The sequence below is a fragment of the Podarcis gaigeae genome (assembly GCF_964106915.1).
Source record: "Podarcis gaigeae genome assembly, chromosome: Z".
Lineage (NCBI taxonomy): Eukaryota > Metazoa > Chordata > Lepidosauria > Squamata > Lacertidae > Podarcis > Podarcis gaigeae.
Window position 1 is genome coordinate 7208583 of NC_139691.1, and position 23325 is coordinate 7231907.

The window sequence follows — 23325 nt, forward strand, 5'->3', positions numbered from 1 at the left end:
TGGCCTAATAAAGTTGCATCAAATTGAATAACCTAAAATTTGGGCAACTGGCCCAGGGTCACCAAACCATCTGGGGTTCAATTCTAAGGGTCGAAGGCAGACATTGTGAATGACTTGCTTCTTATTATATAAGGATTTGAAATGGTTTTCCTGTCTTAATAACCTGCGGCTTGATTAAGATATAATGGGAATCCATTTTTTCCTGCTATGTCAGGTGTTGGGAACCTTTGGCCATCCAAATTTTCCTGAACTACAACATCCATCAACCTTGGCCATTGACCATGCTTGCTGGGGCTGATGGGAGTTGTAGTTCAGCAACATTTGGAGGGACAAAGTTTCCCCATAATTGTGCCATGTGAATGAGCTGTAGTGAGCCTTGGACTCAATTTGCTCCTCCTTCCCACTTCTCTTTTATGGCTGCAAAGAGAAGACCTGAAGCATTCATTTCTGACAGGCCACTGTTCTCCCTGCCATCCAAAGGAGTTTGTTTATCTAATGATCTGAAACCACTGTTTTATCCTGGTTTATTCTCACTAAAATTAGAATTTAAACAAACAGTTCCTGAGCTTGGGCACAGGATATACCTAGGGGTTGGTCAGGTTGGCCACTGCCAAGGGCCTGGGTGGGGGGGGCACAAAAACTGTGCTTCTCCACTCTGGCTCATAGTGATTTGGGGTCCACCCTGGGCTGCTCCTCCACTGCTCTGGGTTGCTGGGCAAGGCATGCAGGCTCCTCTGTTCACCTCGGTGTAGGAATCCAGTTGCTGGCATAGGCCATCACTGCAGCAGAGTGGGCACTGATTTGTAGGAGAAGGAAAAGGGAAGAGGAAGAGGTAGGAGGTGAAAGGGGAAGCAGTGAGCAGAAGGAGGGAGGCAGAAAGGCAAGCAGACGGGGGAGGGGGAGGAGGAGAGGAGGAGCAGAGCAACCAAATTCCAATGGCTCTGGGATGCAAAAGGCAACAAACTTTTAAAATTTCTGGTCCATGATCTCTCCCAGCTTTGGAGGAGCTAGGTAAGCCTCTGCTTGTACATTGCAGGAAACTCAAGCTTTGTTTGAAACCAGAATTTGTATGAAGCTTTGAAAGATAAAGAGATATTGGGTGGGAGTGTGGCATTCACACTCCTTATTCATGTAGCTGGAAATCATAATATCCCATTATGTCTGAACTTGGCCACAGGGTGGGCAGGATCCCTCTGCCTTATTCCCAGAAGGTCCACAATGCAGAGGGCTTCATTGGACACCTTTGCTGTGAAAGATGTAGCAGACTTCCCCAACCTGTTGCCTTCCAGATATTTCAGACTACAACTCACATCAACTCTAGCTTGCACAGCCAACAGATGGAGTGTTGCAAATTGTAGAAGAAAACATCTGTAGAGCACCAGGTTGAGGAAGGCTGATCTATAGCACGTTGTCAAAGGGGATGATAAGAGCTGTTCAACAGTGGAATGAGCAACCTTGGAAGGTGGTGGACTTTTATTGGAGGTTTTTAAGCAAAGGTTGGATGACTATCTGACAGGGATTCTTTAGCTGTGATTCCTGCATTCTAGGGAGTTGGACCAGAAAATCCTTGGGAATCCTTTCAAACTCTGCAATTTGTGATATTTTGAGCAGTTACATGCAGTTACATAATCTTTAAGCTTGGATACTGTTGAGAATGGGAGTTGCTGAGAGATACCCAGGAAGAAGCCTTTTTCAACAGTATCTAAATATACTGAACAACTCTTTGTTTATGTTCTTGCAGAGATGTCCGGAACGGTTTCTGACATTTCCTTGGTACACTGGAAGCAGCAGTGGCTGGAAAATGGCACCCTCTATTTCCATGTCTCTATGAGCAGTGCTGAACAGCTCTCTAGGAACACACCGCCGACCCTGCAGGAGCCATCAGAGATTGTCGAGGAACAGATGCATATTCTCCACATCTCCGTCATGGTGAGTGACCACCATTCTCCCCTTTACCATCTCAAAGACACCCCTCTTTTATTGTCACTCTCCTCATTCAGCTTCTTCTGCAAAAGAATAATAGAATCATAGAATTGGGAGGGATCATGAAGATCATCTAGTCCAAGCCCCTACAATATGCATCTGTCCCTCATTGGGATCAAACCTGCAGACTTTGTGGTATCAGCACCATGCTGATTACTGACCAACTGCTCTATCTATGGTCATAAGTGGATTTGATTTATGTATATATCCATATATCTACACCTGTATCTTTATTCACACTGCTTTTCTGCATAAGTTACAGCCCTGCTATAAAACCACAGCAAAATACAATGGAAGCAAGCAGGCATGACAGGTTAAAATGATATTCAGATAAAAACATCTACCCAGCAAAGGCGAAATGCCTGCTGGAATAGTAATACTACTAATAATAACACCTTCATTCACCAGCAGAAAACAGCAGGAGAAGGTGGATAGCTAAACTTCAGTGGGGGGAAGGTGTTCCACAAGTTGGGTGCCACCACAGAGAATGCCCTCCCTAGTTACTGCCAACCACTCTTCCACCACAGGGAACAGAGGAGGGCTTCTCTGCCAGATCCTAGGCAGCAGTCAGGTTAGCATGGGAGGAGGGCTATTTGGGCTTATTTCTTTGTAAAGGGAATATGCCTTGAGCAGTGAATGCTGGTCTATCAGAATTAACTGCCCCATCAACCTCATTCTGCCCTCAGCCAGCCCCTATGTGCCTGCCTTCTTGCTTATGACTAACCCAGGGAGTGGACCTGACTGACCCTGGCTGGGTCAGCTTCCTTCTCATTGTAGAATGCAGCAAGAGACCAAACCAAACGAGGATTAGTTGCCTCTGCTTGTTATTGGTTTTGTCCCCACCTATCCTTGGTGCCTGTGCTTTTTGCCTTACCAGTCCCAAGGGACATCAGCTGCCTCTGGCCTTGAGTATGTTCATGATTAAACTCCACTGCTCTTAAAAGTTCCAGGCTGGTCCACTGCCTCTGGGTACTGTGTAGCCAAATTTCCTTTTTAAATTATTTGACAAGAGCAGCAAAGTGTGGCCTGGGGGAGTTTGGAGGGATGTTCTCTCTAGGGCAAGGGTAAATGCTAGATGACAAATAGGATAACAACTTCAACATGCCTTTGTTGTCATTATCTCTTGTATAACTCAAAACATGTGAATTGAAGACTTCAGTGCTGTCAGAAGAGCATGGCTTTTCTATGCTATATTCAGTCAGATAAAGACAAAGCAATGGGACAACATATACTGTACCTTGATGCTTTTTAAAGTTTGATCACACTCATCAAGCAGGTATCAGCAGCACAGTGGTATTTTTTTTGGGGGGGGTTGTTTTTTGCTGTTTGCACTGAGAAAGCAAATCTGTTACTGCAGCACCCTGCAAATCGAAGCTTTATCACTTCAAGGCTTTTTGTTGTTAAGGCTTTTTTCAAAAGCTGCCGCTTGCCACTGTGCAGACTTTCTGGGACTGAGAAGAGAGACTTCTGGAATAGTAGTCTCTGACTGGTGTTCTTCAGAGAGAAGGCAAGGGGGAGACACAGGTGATGTCTGAACTCCTCTCACCTGTATAAGATGCTCGTGATGGGTAGCTTTGTGATAACCTATCCAAGGAACAGTAATTGATTCCACCTTAACTTCAGCTGTAAATTGCCACAGTTCTGCTTGCACAGCTGCTGTAGTGGGGATTAAACCACTGTTATTTCTTTTTCTATTTTGCTTTTGCCAAGTAGAGTAGTTCCTGTGTTGTGGTACCTGTGTTGAGTATAGAGTTCTTTCTATAATTTTTTATTTTTGCATGTTTTAGTTTGGGGAAAAGGCAAGGAGATTGTGATGGTGGGAAGAACGCGATAGAGGCATATAATGTTACGCATTGTGTGGATAAAGCAGATTGGGATATGTTTTTCTTCCTCACTTGGGACAGATAAAAGGAAGTACTTCACACATCACATCACTAAACTGTGTAGTTTACTTCTACCAAATTGCAAGGCTTTAAAAGTGGATTCAACAAATTTATTGAGAATAAGGCTGTCAGCAGCTACTAGTCATAATGGCTATGAACATCAGCTGCTGGGAATTGCAACTGGGGAGAGCACTGTTGCATTCAAGCCCTGCTTTCATGCTTCCCGTGAATGTCTGCTTGGCTATTTTAGGATCAGGATGCTGGACCATGTCAGGCCTTTGACCTGCTCCAAGATTTTGAAAGTGGGGGGGGGGTCCATTTCCCCTTTTTGCTGCCACCTTTTGTTTCTGGTGTTGGCAGGGATTGTGTCTGCAGGTGGAGTGAACAAAACTTGTAAGGAGCTTTGAGTGCATACTAAACCCGGCTCTCTATGTTTGCATATAAGTGAAAATGAAATTAATCTTTCCATCTGTAGCATCTGCTGGAGCTGTAGATACAATATCATACAAGTGCCTTTTTATTTATGTAAGTGCTTTTATGAACCGCTTAGAGCAGTGGTTTTCAACCTTTTTGTGTCCTTGGCTCCCTTGACCAACCACGTTCTTTTTGTAGCTCACCTGTGGGATATAGGGAATCCCCACTTACAGGTTCCTTTTTGGGCCACGCTGTATGTCACTGGGACACACATAAGTGGGAATTTTTCCGTTTCCGTCCCTGCCTATTTTCAGCATCGTTTTTGGTGCGCATGTTAGCGGGAACACACAAAAATACATTGTATTAAGACTTTAAGAGGAGGCTGCTAGGAGAGCAGAAAAGGCAGCAGAGGGTGAAACGCAAGTATTTGCTGTACAAAAGACTGAGAAGTATAATTTTAAAAATAAAACTGATTTCCAAGGTGCAGGCAAAAGAGATAAAACTAGATGCTTCTTGTGTGGGAAAATAGGACATTTTGCACAGAATTGTACAAAACAAAGTGGCACTAATAAAGAAAAGTTCCAGGGTGGTGGCAGAAAGCAAACTAAAAATGCATTTGCAGTTCCATTAGAACTATCTAGCAATCTCAAGTTAGAGGAAAACTGATGCTGTTGACAGTAACTCTTCTAGATGGTTAATTGATTCAGGAGCTTCAATGCACATGACATGTGATGCTGACTTTTTTCAGAGTTAAATGAAAACGCATCAGAGACAGTTACAATCACAAATGGCCATAGAATATCTGTGCAAAGAAAAGGAGCAGGCTTGCTTAAGTGTGTTGCAGGCAGAGAAACTATTTGTAACGAAGTGAGAAATATAGTTTACTTGCCAGAATTAACAGACAGTTTGCTGAGTGTGTCAACTCAGATTAAGCACGTATTTAATGTAAATTTTAATCGCAACAGATGTGCAATTACCAGAGATGGAATTTTGTATGCACAAGGTTTTGAAAATAATGGACACAGGTCAAGAAAGAGCAAATATGGTCAAGAATAATTCAAGTGCAACCTGTATCCCAGAAAATGGCGTAGCAGAGAGAAAGAATTACTTTCTAACGGAGATGGTCAGATGTATGCTGGCACAGTCTAATTTATCATTTGAATATTGGGGCGAGGCAGTGATGAAAGCAACATATTTGCAGAACAGACTGCTAATAAAAGCTACAAATAGAACAGCATTTTAACTTTGGTTTGGAAGAGTACCAAACATCAGTCACATTAGAGTTTTGGATCAAAAGTGTTTGCATATGTGCCAGCACAAAGATGTACCAAACTTAGCAAAATAAAAACAGTATTTTTCCACTGCAGTGGAGAGTCTGTGTGCTATGTCCCATTTATGCAGTTGGGGTGGCACTTGCCCTTCATCTGACAGGAAATGCACTGCTTGGGGGAGATACAAAAAAATGGGGTGTTGAGGGTCAGTTGGGAAGGGAGTGAGAAAAGTCCCTGTTTTCATTTAAGGAACATTGGAGGGTATGGGAATCTGAAACGTGTCTGGGAGATGGTGAGGAAGAGGAAGAGGACGATGACAGGGGGGGGGGAGAGAGAGAGAGAGAGAGAGAGAGAGAGAGAGATGCAGGAAGATATGGGCTATAAGTAAATCAAAGGAAGGGAAGGAAGGATAGACTGCTGCTGCTCTCCTGAACATCCCTCAAGTCTTCCCAGGGAGCCAAGGATCACTGGTTGAAAACCATGGACTTAGAGGAAAGTATTATTACACCAAGTTCATGGGGCTACTGGTAAAATTGTGGCGTGGGCCTGAATTGCAGCGAAAGCATGGGTGTCTGGGGTGAGGGAATGCAAGTTCAATCCTCCTGTATGCTTTTAAAAATATTTTTTTAATGAAGTGGGGAATTGCTTCTATTCTTAAGGCACAACTAGGCCTGAGGGTTAGATGAATTGGCCCAGGTCTGAATTAAACTCTGTAAAGTGGTGGGGGTGGGGGTGTAAAGTGTATAATGGCCTGGTCTGCCTGGCCTGGTAAGTCCAGAATATTTCTTACTGTCACTGCATGAAAATGCTGGTTCCTAGTGAGGGATTCACTCCCAATTTGCTCCTCTAAGGCATGGTTTAGCTTAATGTGTTGTCTAAACCTGGGATCAAAGTTAAGGTTTCTCTACTTCAGCACAATCTGTAACCATAGGGCAACATACCTTCCAAGTGCCATGATTCGACTGAGACAATCACAGAAAAACATGAGCTATCACAGATTTGTCCCTTGGTCCCTAATGTCCCGAATTGAGTGGGGCTCCTAGAAACAAACTCCTTCCCAACAGGACAAACCCATCCTTCAACTGCCATGTAGCAGATTGTGCATCCTTCAGGCTCTGGCACAAGCTGGGCTGTTTACCTTCTTTGTCCATTTATTTATTAAATTTGCTCTCAATTTAAATTAGCTGCTGATGCGAGCGCCTGGTTCTGGAACTGCCCTCTTGCTTCCCTGGCACCCAGCTGGAGCTCACTGGGCTCAGGCTTAGGAGGGAGCTTACTTGTGAGTAAGTGTGCAGGGCTTCTATGGCAGGAAGCGGGGAAGCAGTATTGCTGTTGTTGTGATTAGGAAGGGGGACCTGACAAGAAATGTATTGATTTCTTCTTGGGAAATGTTGGGGTCTTTGGCCATAGACAGTGGTGAAAGAGGAGAGACCTTAAGCACAGTGCTGTGTTCAGACGACACCATAAGCAAAACTTTGTCTTAGCTGTTGTGCTTGTCTAAACAGCCAATGAAGTGGCAAAGTGGTCTCCTCCCTCCAAAGCCGGGACATTCAGGTAAAGTCATGGTTTTGCAGAGCATGGCGTGTGAATTTGCTTAGCCCACAGTTTTCTACCAGAAATTACTTTTTTAAAATCCTAGACCTGGCTGAATTGCTTGTTCCCTGGTAGATGACCCTCATTGAGTGTGTGTTTGAGGAGAGGGTGACTGCTTCCTCCATTTCTAGATCATCCCTTTGTATTCTGAGTCAAACAATTGGAAAGAGTTGCTTCTTTGTTTTGTGTAACGATTCCTTTTATATGGTTTTAGGTCAGAGATAATCTTGCTCTATTTTTTATCTAATACCAGTGTGGGATTAGATGCTTAAATGAACACCATGAACATTGTAAGGATTTGCACATTTTTATGGGTAGAATAAGAGGGTGTGGGCACAGGTGGGGGGAATCAAAGAATTGTAGAGTTGAAAGGGACTCAAGGGTCATCTAGTCCAGCCCCCAAACAATGCAGGAATCTCAACTAAAGCACCCATGACAGGTGGCTATCCAACCTCTGCTTAAAAATCTCTAAAGAAGAAGAATCCACTACCTTCTGAGGGACTCTGTTCCACTGTCAAACAGCTCTTACCACCAGAAAGGTCTTCCTGATGTTTACTCAGAATCTACTTTCTTGTAACTTGAATCCATTGGTTCAGGTCCTACCTTCCAGAGCAGGAGAAAACAAGCTTGCTACATCTTCTATGGGATAAACCTTGAGATATTTGAAGGAGGCTATCATATCTCCTCTCAGTCTTCTCTTTTCCAAGCTAAACATATCCAGCTCCTTAAACGGTTCCTTATAAGGTTTGGTTTCCAGACCCTTGATTATATTAGCTCTCCTCTGCACATGTTCCTGCTTGTCAATATCCTTCTTAAATTGTGGCTCCCAGCATGGACACAATATTCCAGGTGTGGTCTGACCAAGGCAGAATAGAGTGGGATTATTACTTCCTTTGATCTGGACTCTTCCTTTTGTTTTCTTTCTTTTTTTGCTGCTCCATCACACCGGTGACTCATGTTAAGCTAGTGGTCAACAAAGACCCCTAGATCCTTTTCACATGTACTGCTTATAAGCCAGGTGTCCCCCGTCATATATTTGTGCAGCTGGTTCTTCCTGTCTATGTGCAGAACCTTTGATTTGTCCCTATTAAAATTCATTTTTTAGCTTGCACCCAGTTCTCCAATCAGTTAAGACCATTTTAAATTCTGATTCTGTCTTCTACAGCATTAGCTACCCCTCCCAACTTGGTGTCATCTGCAAATTTGGTGAGTATCCCCTCAATTCCTTCATCCAAGTCATTTATAAAGATGTTGAACAACAATGGATGCAGGAAAGAACCCTGCGACACCCCACTTGTCGTTTCTTCCTAGGTTGAGGCAAATTAGAATAAGATGCACTATTTGACTACTGATTCAAACCCCCTAAAATGTATTTTATATAATTGACTTTTCATTTCTATTCTTTGTATAGCATATTGTTGTTTTATTGGTATGGCCGATGGCTGATTCTAATAAAGATTCATTCATTCATTCCTAGGTTGATGAGGAACCATTAATGAATACTCTTTGGGTTTGGTCCACTAACCAACTACAAATCTACCTTACAGTTACCTCGTTCAACCCACATTTTACCAGCTTCCTTGCAAGAATATTGTGGGGGTCTTTGCCAAAAACTTACTAAAATAAAAGATACTTAATGCCCACAGCATTCCCCTGATCCACCAAACTTGTAACTACTTCAAAAAAAGAAATGAGGTTTGTTTGACATGATTTACTTTTGAAAAATCCATGCTGGGCCTTTGTAATTACAGCATCCTTTTCTAAGTGCTCACAGACTGAGTGTTGAACTATCTGTTCCAGGAACTTTCCTGGTATTGACGTCAAGCTCACCAGTCGGTAGTTACCTGGGTCTTCTCTCCCCGTCCCCCCGCTCCTTGAAGATGGGGACAACATTTGCCTTCCTCCAGTCTGCAGAGACCTCACCTGTTCTTCACAAATTCTCAAAGATCATAGACAAACGCTCTGATATTACTTCCTCAAGCTCCTTTAGAACCCTTGAATTCAACTCATCAGGCCCTGGAGATCTGGATTCATTTAAAGTAGCTAGGTTACCCTACTACCTCTTTTCCTATCTTGGGCTGCAGCTCCCTCCTTACGTTGTTGCTTTTCATTTGGGCATTGCTTTTCTTTTGTGTGAGGACAGAGGCAAAGTAGGTGTTGAGTAGTTCCGCCTTCTCTCTGTTACCCGATAGCATTTCTCTGTCTTCTCCATGCAACGGGCCTACTACCTGCTTGTTCTTTCTCTTACTTCAGACATAGCTGAATTATTATTATTTATAACCTCTTGCAAGCCTGAGCTTATTCTGAGCTTTAGCCAGCCTGACCTTCCCCCAGCAACTATTGACTTCTCGTTTATACTCCTTTGTGATTTCCTCTTTCTTCCATTTCTTATATATGCCATTTTTAACTCTCAGCTCATCTGTAAGCTCCTTATGCAGCCACACCGGTTTCCTTAGATGTCTCCCACTTTTCTTTCTTGTTGGGATTGTCTGCATTTGGGCCTTCAATATTTCTCCTTTTAGAAACTCCCATCCTTCTTGGACTTCTTTCTCATTGAGTATTTCTGACTATGAGATCTCACCCAGTAGCTCCTTCAGTTTTTTGAAATTAGGCTTCTTAAAGTCCAGAGTGCATGACTGACTACACTCAGCTTTTCTTTCCTGTGTACTTCAACAATAGGTTCCTCACAGTTGGTGAGGACAAGGTCCAGGACAGATGACCCCATTTTGCCTCTTGCATCTTCTGGGAAATGAAATTGTCAGCGAGGCAAGGAGGAATTTGTCAGACCTTACATTCTTGGCAGTGTTTGAGTTCCAACAGATATCAGGGAAATTAAAGTCTCCCATGACTACTATAGCTCTCCTTTTTGAATGTTTGGTAATCTGCTCTAGTAAAGCATCATCTAAGTCTTCAGTCTGGCTTGGTGGTCTACAGCAGACCCCCAGCATAAGGTTACTGTTGTTGTTTTCTCCTTCAGTTTTTACCCATATACTCAATCTGCTTTCCATGCTCCAGGTCATGGACTTCTTCACAAATGTACACATCCTTTACATATAATGCTACTCCTCCTCCTTTTCTGTTTGGTCTATTCATTTTGAACAGGTTATACCCATCAATTCCTACATTCCAGTCATGGGTCTCATCTCACTCGGCTTCATTAATGCCTACCAGGTCATCTTTGCCATCATGTATTAAAAGATGTGATTCGTCTTGCTTGTTTCCCATACTCTGTGCATTTGTGTACAGACAACTCTGTGCATTTGTGTACAGACCATAAGATGTTCCCTCCATCTGCTTCCTTCTTATAGTTTCCTGCTCTTTGGCAGGTTTCTGGAGCACTATCTCAGTTTCCTGAGCATTAGTGAAGCTATTATCCACAATACCAGGTGCTCTTCTGTCGACTGTAATGTTGTCTCCTTCCTCCTTAAGTTCTACTTCTGGGGTCCTCAAACTTTTTAAACTGGGGGCCATTGTCTCTTTTTAAACTGGGGGCCCACTGTTGAGGGCCGGACTATAGTTTGAAAAAATATGAACGAATTCCTATGCACACTACACATATTTTATTTGTAGTGTCCAAAAAACAGGAAAAACAAAACAATATTTAAACTGAAGAACAATTTTAATCAACATAAACTTACAAGTATTTCAATGGGGGGGAATATGAGAGTGCAGGGCGACCAAGTAAGAGGGAGGAGGCGCTGCCGGAAGCTGGAAGGGATTGGATCCATCTGCTTGCAGTAGTAGCGGTTCAGAGGGAAGGAAGCTCATGTTGACTGTGGTCATCCCGGGCAATGGGCGGGCCGGATCTGGCCTGCAGAACGTAGTTTGAGGACCCCTGTTCTACTTTAAAGCTCTCCTGATCAGGTTTGCGAGACTCCTAGCAAACACATTCTTGCCAACGGCTGTGAGGTGCAGCCCATCTCTTCCCATAATTCCTTCCTCAAGGAAGCACAGACCATGATCCAAGAAACCAAACCCTTCCTGACACCACCAACTGTGCAGCCAGTGGTTTACCTCCAGTATTTTCCTCACTCCTCCTGGGCAATGACCTTCAACAGGAAGGAGTGATGAAAACACCACCTGTGTCCCAAGGCTTTTCAGCTTCCTGTTCATAGTCTCATTTGATGTTTAGTCGTTTAGTCGTGTCTGACTCTTCGTGACCCCACGTCTTCCACTGCCTCCCACAGTTTGGTCCTTTGCTATACATTAAGGGCTGTGTAGGGAAGTATTATTAGTACCCACATGAATCAGGTTAGTGGTCAGTGGGCTTCATAAGACTTCATAAGACTTCTTGAATCTTGCACCTGGAAGACAGCACACCTCCTGGGATATCCAGTTTCCTCTGCACACAACTGCTTCTGTTCCCCTCAGTAGGGAGTCATCTGTCACCACCACACATCTCTTCCTCCTCTTGGGAGTGGCAGGAATCATTCCATGTGCTGTGCCTTCCAAAGCCTGCTTGGAGTCTTCTAAGGTCTACATCATCTTAACTTCAGTCATCCCCTCTTGTGTATTGGAGCTTATTTTGATGTTGTTGAGATCAGTTACAAAGGCAGAAATCTTATGGTTTGAGCAATTCCCTTTCTCCGCTATCGTCTCCATGGAAGGTAGAAAATCTGAAGCGGTTAGATCAAAAATGGAAAAAGATTCCTTCAAGTCCATCTCCTCCTGTCTTCTTTCTCCTCTGGGGGGTGGCAGGAATCCTTCTGTGCACTGTACGTTCCACAGCCCCCTTGGTGTCTTTTGAGGTTGGCACCTGTTGTCTTAGCTCCTCTGGCTGAGAATTGGTGCCCAAAGTAAGAGCATGGAAGCAATTTTGCGACTCTAATGATAAAACGTGGCTTGTGACTGTCCTACTTCTGTGTGTCACATTCCTCCAGAGGTTAGTCTTCTGCAATGGGTGATCTTCCTCGTTCCTGGGGACACCCCATCTATCTTGCTGTTCTATCACAGCCAACTCAATTCTATCAAGAAATTCTGCATGTTGTCCTGTAGCTCGAGCTGCGGCTAGGCAGGCCTCAAGTTTGTTGCACCTTCTCTTCTAGCAAGACAGTCAGCTTGCACTTGATGCAAGTGTACTGTTGCATATGCTCTGGCAGAAAGACAAACATGGCAGAGGTGCTGCAAGTCACTGCAGCAGCTGCCTTGCCCTCCATGTCTCTTGGTCCTATGTACACCATGAGATTGTCCTCTAGGCCTCCCCATTAAACTCCCCTGTTCATGAGCTCCCAGAATCTGCAAAGAGCTAAGTTTGACTGCTGTGGCTGCTAACTCCTCCCTCAATTCATCCTGGCTTCCTCTAGGCTGTAACTCCTCCCCCTCAGAGCACTCAGCCACAACCTCAGCCTGCACTGAAAGGTGAATAACTTTAGAAAGGGGGTCAGTTTTGAAAAGTTGACAAAAACCTAGCCTGTGGATTGCAGAATATATCATATTAGTACATATATCACTGTAATAAATCACTGTGCAAAAATATGCAGGCTGAGCAGATTAATTCAACATCAGCATATTTGCATATGGTGCATTAATTACCATGATTTATTTTGAGCACAGAACCTAAGTTGCTGTTACTGGATTGTGGTTCACTTAGGATAACCCTGACACTGACTAAACTATGGGGTTTTTAAGGAATTCCATTTTTTTAAGGGGAAAAAGGTTTTTTAGTAGGTTTTAATTAAATAAGTAAATTTGCTTTCCTCACTGAAGGTAGTTGCATAGCTTCATAACTCAGCCATTGGGAAAGTTGCCTTTTTGCAAAGAAGCAACAGATGTGAGCTGGTGTGAAGTACCATATCATTTACGTGGCACTTCCCATCACCACCTGGTTTGATGGAACCTGCAGGTACACCTCTTAAAAGATTCTAAACCAGCCATTGTCTCAGAAATAAACCATGTGAAAGGAAGCCCTTAGCGAGGATTTATAATGACCGGGAATTATAATTAAGCTGGGGAATAAGCAGAGCAGAGGGAGGGGTACGTTGTTCATTTTGTTTAATTCAGCATTTTACAGGGGAAGAATAATTAGTGGTTTTAAATGTTTTGACACAAGCAGCCCAAATAATCATAATAAATCATATCAGGCATATGCCCAGAACCTTGAAGTGACAGATGACAAACAGAGCAGTGACAGGTTGCTCCATCATGCAAGGGAAATCATTGAGGTAATGGAAGAATTATGGCTTCTGAAATCCACTCCACTCCTATTGTGGGGAAACATTCCAATTTATCAAAGCCAAATGAACATTAATTGCAGCAGCCTGGTAAATTTTCGAGCCGCTGTGACCTTCATTGAATTTTAATCCAAAACAGATAAGATTTACTTCCACACACAAGAGGAAACAACACAATTAAAACTCAAATGACAGCTAAGATTATGGTGCTGCGGGAGGTTAGCGGGGGGGGGGGGGAGATGACAGCAGGCGTAATGACAAAAATATTGATTCCTTTGTACTTGACATTGCACAAATTAAAAAAGCGAATAAATAACATTCAGCTTTTGCATATTCCACTCACACCCCCACCACAACCGAAAACAAATTTCAGATGTTCAAGATGAGAAGAGAAAGGGGTGATGACAGTAATGAAGACGGAACTTCCTTTAAATGTAGTAATTAATGTTAAGTATCATTGGGGAGATATTAACGGGGAAACAAACAAACAAACAAGTATTAATTTTGTTATTAAAAGATGCTCCTGAACAAAGAGACATTGAGCAGCAGTACTTGCTTTTTGGTTTTCAAACTTGGAGGAATGCTATTTATAATGGACCAGCTCACAAATGTGTGTTCTGTATCAGCTACTTAAATCCAGCCCATGTTACTACATAAAACAAGCTCCTTTTTATTTGTTATGGTAGGTCTGTAGTTTGCTGACTACCACGGCTTTGTCTAGGACTGCTAGACCTAGTCAAACTGCCTACCTTTTCTGAATCTTCTTTACCTCTAGGTTGTTGAGAACCAGTGTGGTGGTGTGGCTTAGTGCGTTGAGTTCAAATCCATGCCCAGCAATGAAACTTTGATATACTCATCTCTGTCAACCTGATCTAACTCAGAGGGTTGTTGGGGGATCATACTCAACATTACTTGGACTAAATGACTCTTGGGGTTCCTTCCAGCTCTGCAATTCTATGCTGTGTGGTGTTTAAAAATCAAAAACCTTACAAAGAAAATAGGTGTTCGAAAGACCAATAAAATATACAATTATTAAGCAGCAAGCTTGCGTAGTTTCTCAACAACAAGTTGCAAAAACTGCATGTAATTACATACCACTGGGTTATAAAACATTTGACTGTGCTGACTAAATGTATCACTAAATAATAACTACACCACAGCATTGAAATTCCAAGATATGGTTGTCCAAAACAATTGTATCCTGCTGATGATAATTGCGCCAACCAGATGTTCTTTGAAAAACATGCCAGACATATTTCAACTTATAAAGTCTTCTTCAGTGACAGAAGTTGAAGCACATCAGTTAAATATTTAGTCAGCACTGTCAGATGTTTTAGAACACAATGATGTGTAATTACATTGTACTGAGGCTACATGAGATTGTTGATCATTGTATATTTTATTGGTCCTTTTTTGTAAAGTTATTAATAATTGTACAGGATACAATTGATGATCACAATCAACTGCTGGGGACCTGAAGATCTATGGAAGGGTTACTTTTGTGAGCTGACATTTTAACTATCAGCAACTCCTTCTAGGCTGCTTCTTCTGGAGGAAAGAGTGTGGATGTTGGACTCCTATTCATTTCATTTCTATACTGCTTTATATTTTTAAGAAAGAAAAATTTCAAAGCAGTTCACAGCACATTAAAACATCAAATAAAACAACTCAGAATGAAACATTACTGTCAGGGAACTGCTATCAGAGCCAGAGAGAGAGAGAGGGCTCCAGAGGGATTCTGGAGAGCGTCCTGGGAGGGAGAGAAGCAGCACATCTTCTGGGGAAGGAAATCAGCGTAGCACCAGTGGAGAAGGGGGGCAGATGGGGGAATCGGTGAGGCGGTCCCATGACTCCGCGCCTGGGACCAGCGGGGAGAGCACGGGTCCTCCGCTGCCCACACCCTCCCTGCGCAGAAGGCTTCCGCGCAGGGAGAGTAGGCGGAGACTAGGCATCAAAGAGCTTCTTTGCTGGAAGAAGTTCAAGAAACACCCACTGATGGATTCTGCCAGCGATTGAGACAGCCACGGGCGAGTGGCTGTCTGGACAGAAAGGGTTCTCTCAGGCAACCCAGCCAGGTGTGGTGCCGATTTACACACGAGCAACCCCTAGAACCATTACAGTTACTGAAGAAAGTCAAATATGAAGTATACAAGATAATTAATAGGAAACTAAAATAGTAACTTGAAAGATTTCAAAATGAACCATTACAAAGGAGGTCAACTACAGAATGCACATTTAGCCATAGAATAGTTGGAAGGAAATGACAATGGTCATTTAGTCTAATCAATATTTTGCCCAAAGTGGGCTTGAATCCACAACCCTGAGATTAAGAGGCTTGTTTCATGCTCTACTGACTGAGCTATCTGCCCAAACTTGCATCAAAGTTCACACAAAAAAACTTAAATCGTTCAGTCCAGACACTGAGATCCAGCGCCAAGGGCCTTCTGCAGTTCCCTCATTGCGAGAAGTGAGGTTACAGGGAACCAGAGAGAGGGCCTTCTCGGTAGTGGCGCCCACCTGTGGAATACCCTCCCTTCAGATGTGAAGGAAATAAGCAGCTATCCTATCTTTAAAAGACTTCTGAAAGCAGCCCTGTTCAGGGAAGTTTTTAATATTTGTTTTTAACACTTGATTGGGAGCCGCCCAGAGTGGCTGGGGAAACTCAGCCAGATGGGCGGGGTATAAATAATAAATTATTTATTATTTATTATTATTATTATTAAACATTTCAAAAGAAAACATTACTAAATGGAGTCAAATATAAAATGTACATTTAAAAGAGAGTAATTAACAAGAAAATAAAATATTATCTTAATCAGAGAATGTATCTGCTGCTGTTGTTGCTAATCCTGCCAATGGTGGTTCATGGTGGAGGCTGCAGAAGCTCTCTGGGTCTAGAATAAGAGACAGATAAGCTGGTCTCCAGCCTCTTCAGCTGCCTCAAATTTTGTAACTGGAGTCCATCAGGACCCTACATTCCTAGGGCAGGTAAGGAAAGGCCTGCAGGACAGGGAGCAGGTCTTCCAAGACTCACCGCCAATATTCTGAAATCAGCTTCTAGAGATCTGAAGAGATTGAAGTAAACACCTCCACATATCTCTAATATATTTAATCATTTATTTAAAATGAAATACATTTTAATTGCAAGACAAGATGGCTAGCCAATCTTTGCTCAGAGGTAGGGGTGTAAATATAACACCTGCACAACCTGTGCTTCTTCTGGGGGTGGTTTGTCCACCTTTGGTCATTACTGCAACAGCAGCCACATCCCAGAAAACTGCTTCAACTGGTCAGCTAAACTATGTGAGGGTAGCTGATGCATCTCTCTTTGGTGAGTTAGAGACTTCCGCTATCTGCAAAAACAGGCTGCAGCAGTTTGAGAGGTTGGGTGGGTCCAATGGTGAAGGTGATTTCTGCATGTGCAGAAAGGAGGGACAGATGGGGCTTGTCAGCCTGCAAAAGTAGAAGAAGGAAAACTCTGATCCTGAAGTGCCTTGCGGCTCTTCTCATTCATGAGAAAGGCTTTGGGAATAAACATCAGGGGAAAATCTGTATCTGCTGCCTTAAGGGACACCTGCAGGAGAAGAGAAGGCTAAGGAGTAAACCCTACACAAATCCAGAATGGAATCCCTAAGACAGTTGGATGATGCTTGTATGCTGCCTCCTGGCAACTCCTGCACCCAAGCTGGTGCCAAACATATTGCTCTTATTTCCTTTGATGCACATTGACAAAGCCAAGTGAGCCCCAGACCTCCGTACAAACTGCCCAGGTTTGTGCTACAGAGAGGTAACTTTGGTGCTGCTAACACAGCAAAAACTATACAGGAGGCAGCAGTTACTGGTCTCTGCAGTCACACAGATGCAGTGATTCTCCATGAGTTTGAATTCCCCCAGAGGTACACTCCATTGACAGACAGATGCCAACAAGAAGAAGCTTGAGTTAACACATTCAGCTGTTACATGACCATTAATGAATATGGCCAAATATTTGGCATGAGAAGGCTTCAAAAAGTTCTCAGATATTCTTATTTTATTATTGTCTGCAACAAGTGTCGTCAGTATGAAGGTGCTCCCTTCCCAACCATTTTTTAGCCTCTCATTTTGTCAACTTTTAGCAGAGGGGCAGCCAAGCTTCAAGGGCATAGTAAGCTTTTGCTGCTGTTGCATGCAGTTTTGATGAAATGTGCTGGGGACCCCTATTTCTCCCTGTAAATATTGGCTTTTCCTGATTTTATGGGTCCTTTAACTGCCATGGTTGTTCAGAGGACTCCAGTTCACAACAAACAATAAGATGCAAAACTGTGTGTAATTACACATAAGTGCATTCTGAAACATCTGACTGCTGAATAAGAAGATCATTCAAATAATAACTACACCACAGCAGTGAAGTTCCAATATAGCACATTTTTCCATATATAAAACTAGGTTTCCCCCCCTAAAAAATAATGTCAAAAATTAGGGGGCGTCTTATACAAGGATAGTGTCGAGGGTGGATTATCTTAAATCTGGGTCCACCAAAATAGGGGGCGTCTTATACATGGGGACATCTTAGAGATGGGAAAATATGGTAAGTTTGTACAACACCATACTGTATAAAGATTTTTTTGCATGATACAGTAATGCAGATCATGATCATAACCAATCGCCAAGGACCCAAAGACTCATTAGAAGGTTACTTCTGTAGGCCTTCCTCTTTAGGAATGTAAGATGATGCACATGGTTCCCCACTCCCCATTTCATCATCACAACAACCCTGTGAGGTAGATTAGGTTGGGCAACCAGCCCAAGGGTACCAAGTGAACTTCATGGCTGAGTGGGGATTTGAACCCTGGTCTTCCAGGTCCTAGCCGGATGCTCATAACCACTACCTCATACTGGCTGTAGGCCTATCATACCTTAGAAGTTGCTGCCTCCCCAGTGCCCAGTTAGTCTATTGACTTTATGGCATACTTTTAACAATATCATTAATCTGCTGATAGTTTTAGTAACTAAGGCGTGAGGAGAGGTGTCCTTGGTTAATTAACTTTACACCCCTCTCCCAGGAAAGAGGGAAAACACCCTAAATACAGAGCCTTTCTGTTTGTATTTCCTCCCTCCCTTTTACCTATAAGTAGCATAAGGTTTCAAGAAAAGATAAAGCTAGCAAAACTTTCCTTGGCAGAGTTCTTGCACACACCTTCTTTATTAGACACTTGAGCTATTGCAGTTCCATTTTTTCCCCAAGAAAGTGGTAGTGGTGATGATGCGCCTTCTTGACCCACTTTAAGTTAGTCCATGACCTAGTTTAGAATCCTGACCCACCAGTTGAAGGCCATTGCTATAAGGTCCCTCAAACAGGGAATATCTCTTCTGTCCCTCTCCCTTTTTCTCCGTGCAGAACAACAGAAATGGCCAACTAAGATCTGATTTAAGAGAAGTAATTCAACTTTGACCTGCTTTATTCAAAGAGCACCAGCATTTTATGGAAAGCTCGCATCACTGACCAAGTTGACCAAGTGGAGATATTTGGTCTACAACTTGCAAATTCATTTATGGCTACATTTCCAAAGGTGGTTCCTCACCTGTGTAGCATTGTGGCAGTTTTGTATGTGTTAACACAGCTTTATTGAACACTTTTAGTCGCACCTTGATGCGATTGATAGTAAAAATGGGGAGTCTTCTTGTAGCCCCCTAGAGGTTGTTGGACTTCAAACTCTTATCAGAGTCAGCATAACAAATGTTCAGAATGGTGGAAACTGTGATCCCACAACGTCTGGAGAGCCACAGATTTCTCATCCCTGGACTGGAGGGATTGGGGGGGGCAAGGGGTTAGTTGAGAGAAGGCAACTTTTTTAACTGCCCCAACCCCCCCGAGTTCTAACATCTATAGACTACAAAAGCCAGGTTTAACTTTGAGTCCTATAACTCAATATTATACAGTGGTACCTCAGGTTCCATACGCTTCAGGTTACATACTCCGCTAACCCAGAAATAGTGTTTCAGGTTAAGAACTTTGCTTCAGGTTGAGAACAGAAATCGTGCTCTGGCAACGCGGCAGCAGCAGGAGGAGTCCCCATTAGCTAAAGTGGTGCTTCAGGATAAGAGCAGTTTAAGGTTAAGCATGGACCTCCGGAACGAATTAAGTACTTAACCGGATGTACCACTGTATTGGGATTGAGACCAATCTGTGGTGTGTGAACTTGGGTGGTGAGAAGACACATGTTCTGGCAAAGCAGAAATGATACTCCTTGCAGGGTATGCCATCATGTCTGAAGAACTGCGGCCACATAGCAGCAGCTGCCAGTATTTAGAGTCTAAATGGTGCAATCGGATGGAAAGCACTTGGACTACATTAGTGCCCCAAAGAGACCCTTGCTATATGATTAAGCAGCAGGTTTTGCTCGGTCTCTCCTGTATATCCATCATCATTCCTGTCAGGGCTGGGCCTGTCAGCCTCTCTCCACCTCAGAAATTAATGATTTGAACTTAGCGACCTCATTCCCATGACAGGACAAAACTCAGGAAGTCAACATAAAGCTGTGTGGGAATGACAGAGTTCCTTCAAGTGGCCCAGCACAGCTGCCAGAGTGGTAGTAGCAGGCAAGAGCAGCTGAACTGGCTGAGGGTGGGAGAGGACCCAGAATGGAGGTGAGGCTGATGCTCGCTGCCTGTAAGCTGGGCTAAGATGAATGGGCTGATGCTCAATCACTGCAGATGGACAGTATGCCGAAAAGGGCTTCCTCTCATCTGCTTGCTAATGTGCTGCGGTTAGACATCCCTGTTGATTTTAGCAGGAAAAGTGCATTCAGAACCTGACATTCTGTATTGTTCTGCTTGGCACTTGGGCATGGCTTTGGGGTCTACTCAAGACTCAGATCAGTGGCGGGGTGAGGTGGGGAAGAGAACATTTAGTCTCTTGAAGAATTGCTGAGTGGAAGTCCTATTGAAATACACCCAACCTAGCCCTTTTCTGGCTGCAGCTCTAAAAGGTAAAGGGACCCCCTGACCATTAGGTCCAGTTGTGGCCGACTCTGGGGTTGTGATGCTCATCTCGCTTATTGGCCAAGGGAGCCGGCGTACAGCTTCCGGGTCATGTGGCCAGCATGACTAAGCCGCTTCTGGCGAACCAGAGCAGTGCACAGAAACGCCGTTTACCTTCCTGCCAGAGGTACCTATTTATCTACTTGCACTTTGATGTGCTTTTGAACTGCAAGGTTGGCAGGAGCAGGAACCGAGCAACAGGAGCTCACCCCATCACGGGGATTCGAACCGCTGACCTTCTGATCGGCAAGTCCTAGGCACTGTGGTTTAACCAACAGTGCCACCCGCATCCCTCTGGCTGCAGCTCTAGTCTGTGCCAAATGTACTGCACAGTTGGGATTTTTATCAGGAAATTGAAGCAGCATGTTTATGTCTAGTATACCAGTCCTTCCCACCATTGTGGTCCTCACTCGCTTTCCCCCGGTACACTTGCTTTTCTAACTTAAGAAGAGCCTCCCTGGATCAGGCCGAATGCCCATCTAGTCCAGCATCCTGTTCTCACAGTAGCCAGCCAGATGCCTGTGGAAAGCCTGCAAGCTGAATCTGAGTGCAAATGCATCTCTCTCCTCACTTGTGATTACCAGAAACTTGTTTTCAGAGGCACAGTACCTATGGCAGTGGAAATAGTACATAGCCATTGTGGCTAGTAGCCATTGATAGCCTTAGCCTCCACCACCCCTGCCCTCAGTTCTCATGACTTTGTACTCTACAGTGGTACCTTGGGTTACAGACGCTTCAGGTTACAGACTCCACTACCACCAAAAATAGTACCTCGGGTTAAGAACTTTGCTTCAGGATGAGCACAGAAATTGTGAGGCGGAGATGTGGTGGCAGCGGGAGGCCCCATTAGCTAAAGTGGTGCTTCAGGTTAAGAACAGTTTCAGGTTAAGAATAGACCTCCAGAACGAATTAAGTTCATAACCCGAGGTACCACTGTATCTCTGTTCCTCTCTCAACTGTATCCTGTAAAGTTCTGCACAAGCCCTTCTTAGCATGTGCCAATATGTTTATGACACTTAAAATAAATGCCATGAGGAAAAGAGGTTGTGACGTATTTGCTTTTTTTATTGGTTTAAATCTTTTCTCACTGTGTGTGTATTTAACCTCTAGTCTGTCTCTACAGGAACAAAAAATAGCTCAGCTGAAGCTTGTTCCAGAATTTCAGGAGCCAGAGTATCAACTTGCATATATAGCATACAACACACTTTACTCCACTTGCTTTGAAATTGCTTTTTTAGAGCCTGAGTTCTGGTTACAAAGGATTCATAGTTTGTTTGTTTTTTAAGCTCTCGTTGAATAGATTGATTAATCTAGTCACTTTCCTGAATGGTCTTTTGTTGTTTGTGTGATTTTGAGGCTCCTGTGAGTGTGAAGTTCACTGTGCAGTACATCTCAAGGGCAGACGATATTCAACATGAAAAAGCTGTTGGGATGCAGAGGTGTTGCAGCACAGAGATGATGGGGTGCTAAGTGGATGCTGAATGAGAGTTGAGGAAGGGAAACTGGATGTGGGTCTTGAAACTAGGAAGAGGCCTGTAGCCTTTTGTGGCTGTCAGTAAAATTTAGCAGGTCTTGAACTAGTAGCTTCTCTCTTTATAGGTAGAAAAAAGGCATGCAGGTAGAAATACAGACCCAAAGTTGTGTCAGTAAATCATGAAGCCCCTTTGATTCTACTCTCTGCCCTCAGTATACATCTAGTAATCACAGGGCTGGCTCAGGAAATTTTGCTGCTTGAGGCACAACCCCCAACCACTCTGTGCTCTAAACCACTGAGCCTCTTGGGCTTGCCAGTCAGAAGGTCGGCAGTTCAAATCTCTGCAACGGGGTGAGCTCCCGTTGCTCTGTCCCAACTCCTGCCAACCTAGCAGTTTGAAAGCACACCAGTGCAAGTAGATAAATAGGTACCAGTCCAGCGGGAAGGTAAACGGCATTTCCATGCGCTCTGGTTTCCATCACGATGTTCTGTTGCTCCACAAGTGGTTGAGTCCTGCTGGCCACATGACCCGGAAAGCTGTCTGTGGACAAACGCTGGCTCCCTCGGCCTGAAAGTGAGATGAGTGCCACAACTCCATAGTCACCTTTGACTGCACTTATCCATCCATGGGTCCTTTACCTTTTTACCTTTACCCCTGCCACTGCCTCCTCCTCCATGTGCCACCCCCCCACTGCCACCTATTTCACTGCAGGTGTACGCTGCCACCATGTCTTGCTGCTGCCATGTCTCTGCCTCTGCTGCAGGTGTGTGTATGGTGGCAGCAAGATGTCAGAGAAGGTGGCGGTGGCATGTGGCAGAGAGTGGCATGCTTCTTGAGCTCAGTTCTGCTGCCTGAGGCAACTGCCTCATCTCACCTCATGGGCAGGCTGGCCCTGAGTAATCAGAAGTACTTCATGAGTTATGTAGTAGAGAACTGCAGCTCTCTTCACATTTAATAGTAAATGAAGAGTGGATTAAACACACACACACACACACACACACACACACACACACACACATGCGGGTGGCACTGTGGTCTAAACCACAGAGATAGGGCTTGCAAATCAGAAGGTCTGCGGTTCGAATCCCCATGATGGGGTGAGCTCCCGTTGCCCGGTCCCTGCTCCTGCCCACCTAGCAGTTCGAAAGCATGTCAAGTGCAAGTAGATAAATAGGTACCGCTCCAGCGGGAAGGTAAACAGCATTTCCATGTGCAGCTCTGGTTCGCCAGAAGCGGCTTAGTCATGCTGGCCACATGACCTAGAAGCTGTCTGTGGACAAATGCCGGCTCCTTCTGCCTATAGAGCGAGATGAGTGCCGCAACTCCAGAGTTCTCCGTGACTGGACCTAATTGTCAGGGGCATATATATTACGCCATAAATGCACACAGATTGGGGATGCAAGTATGAATATCAGACATTACAAAATGTGCCCTTTATATTTCTTGGAATTCAACCCCAATGTAGGAAAATGTGAAGTAGGAAGTGTTCCTCGGAGGCATATTTGCTAAGATCTGG

General features: G+C 43.9%; 1 protein-coding gene across 2 annotated transcripts in view; it reads left to right on the forward strand.

Moving 5' to 3' along the window:
• Positions 1-23325, forward strand: part of ASTN2 (astrotactin 2) — a 661500-nt gene that overhangs the window by 139435 nt on the left and 498740 nt on the right. For both annotated transcript variants that reach the window (XM_083721626.1, XM_083721627.1), the window contains exon 2: positions 1742-1929. In XM_083721626.1, the coding sequence (XP_083577752.1) occupies positions 1742-1929 (188 nt within the window). The remainder of the gene's footprint in view (positions 1-1741; positions 1930-23325) is intronic.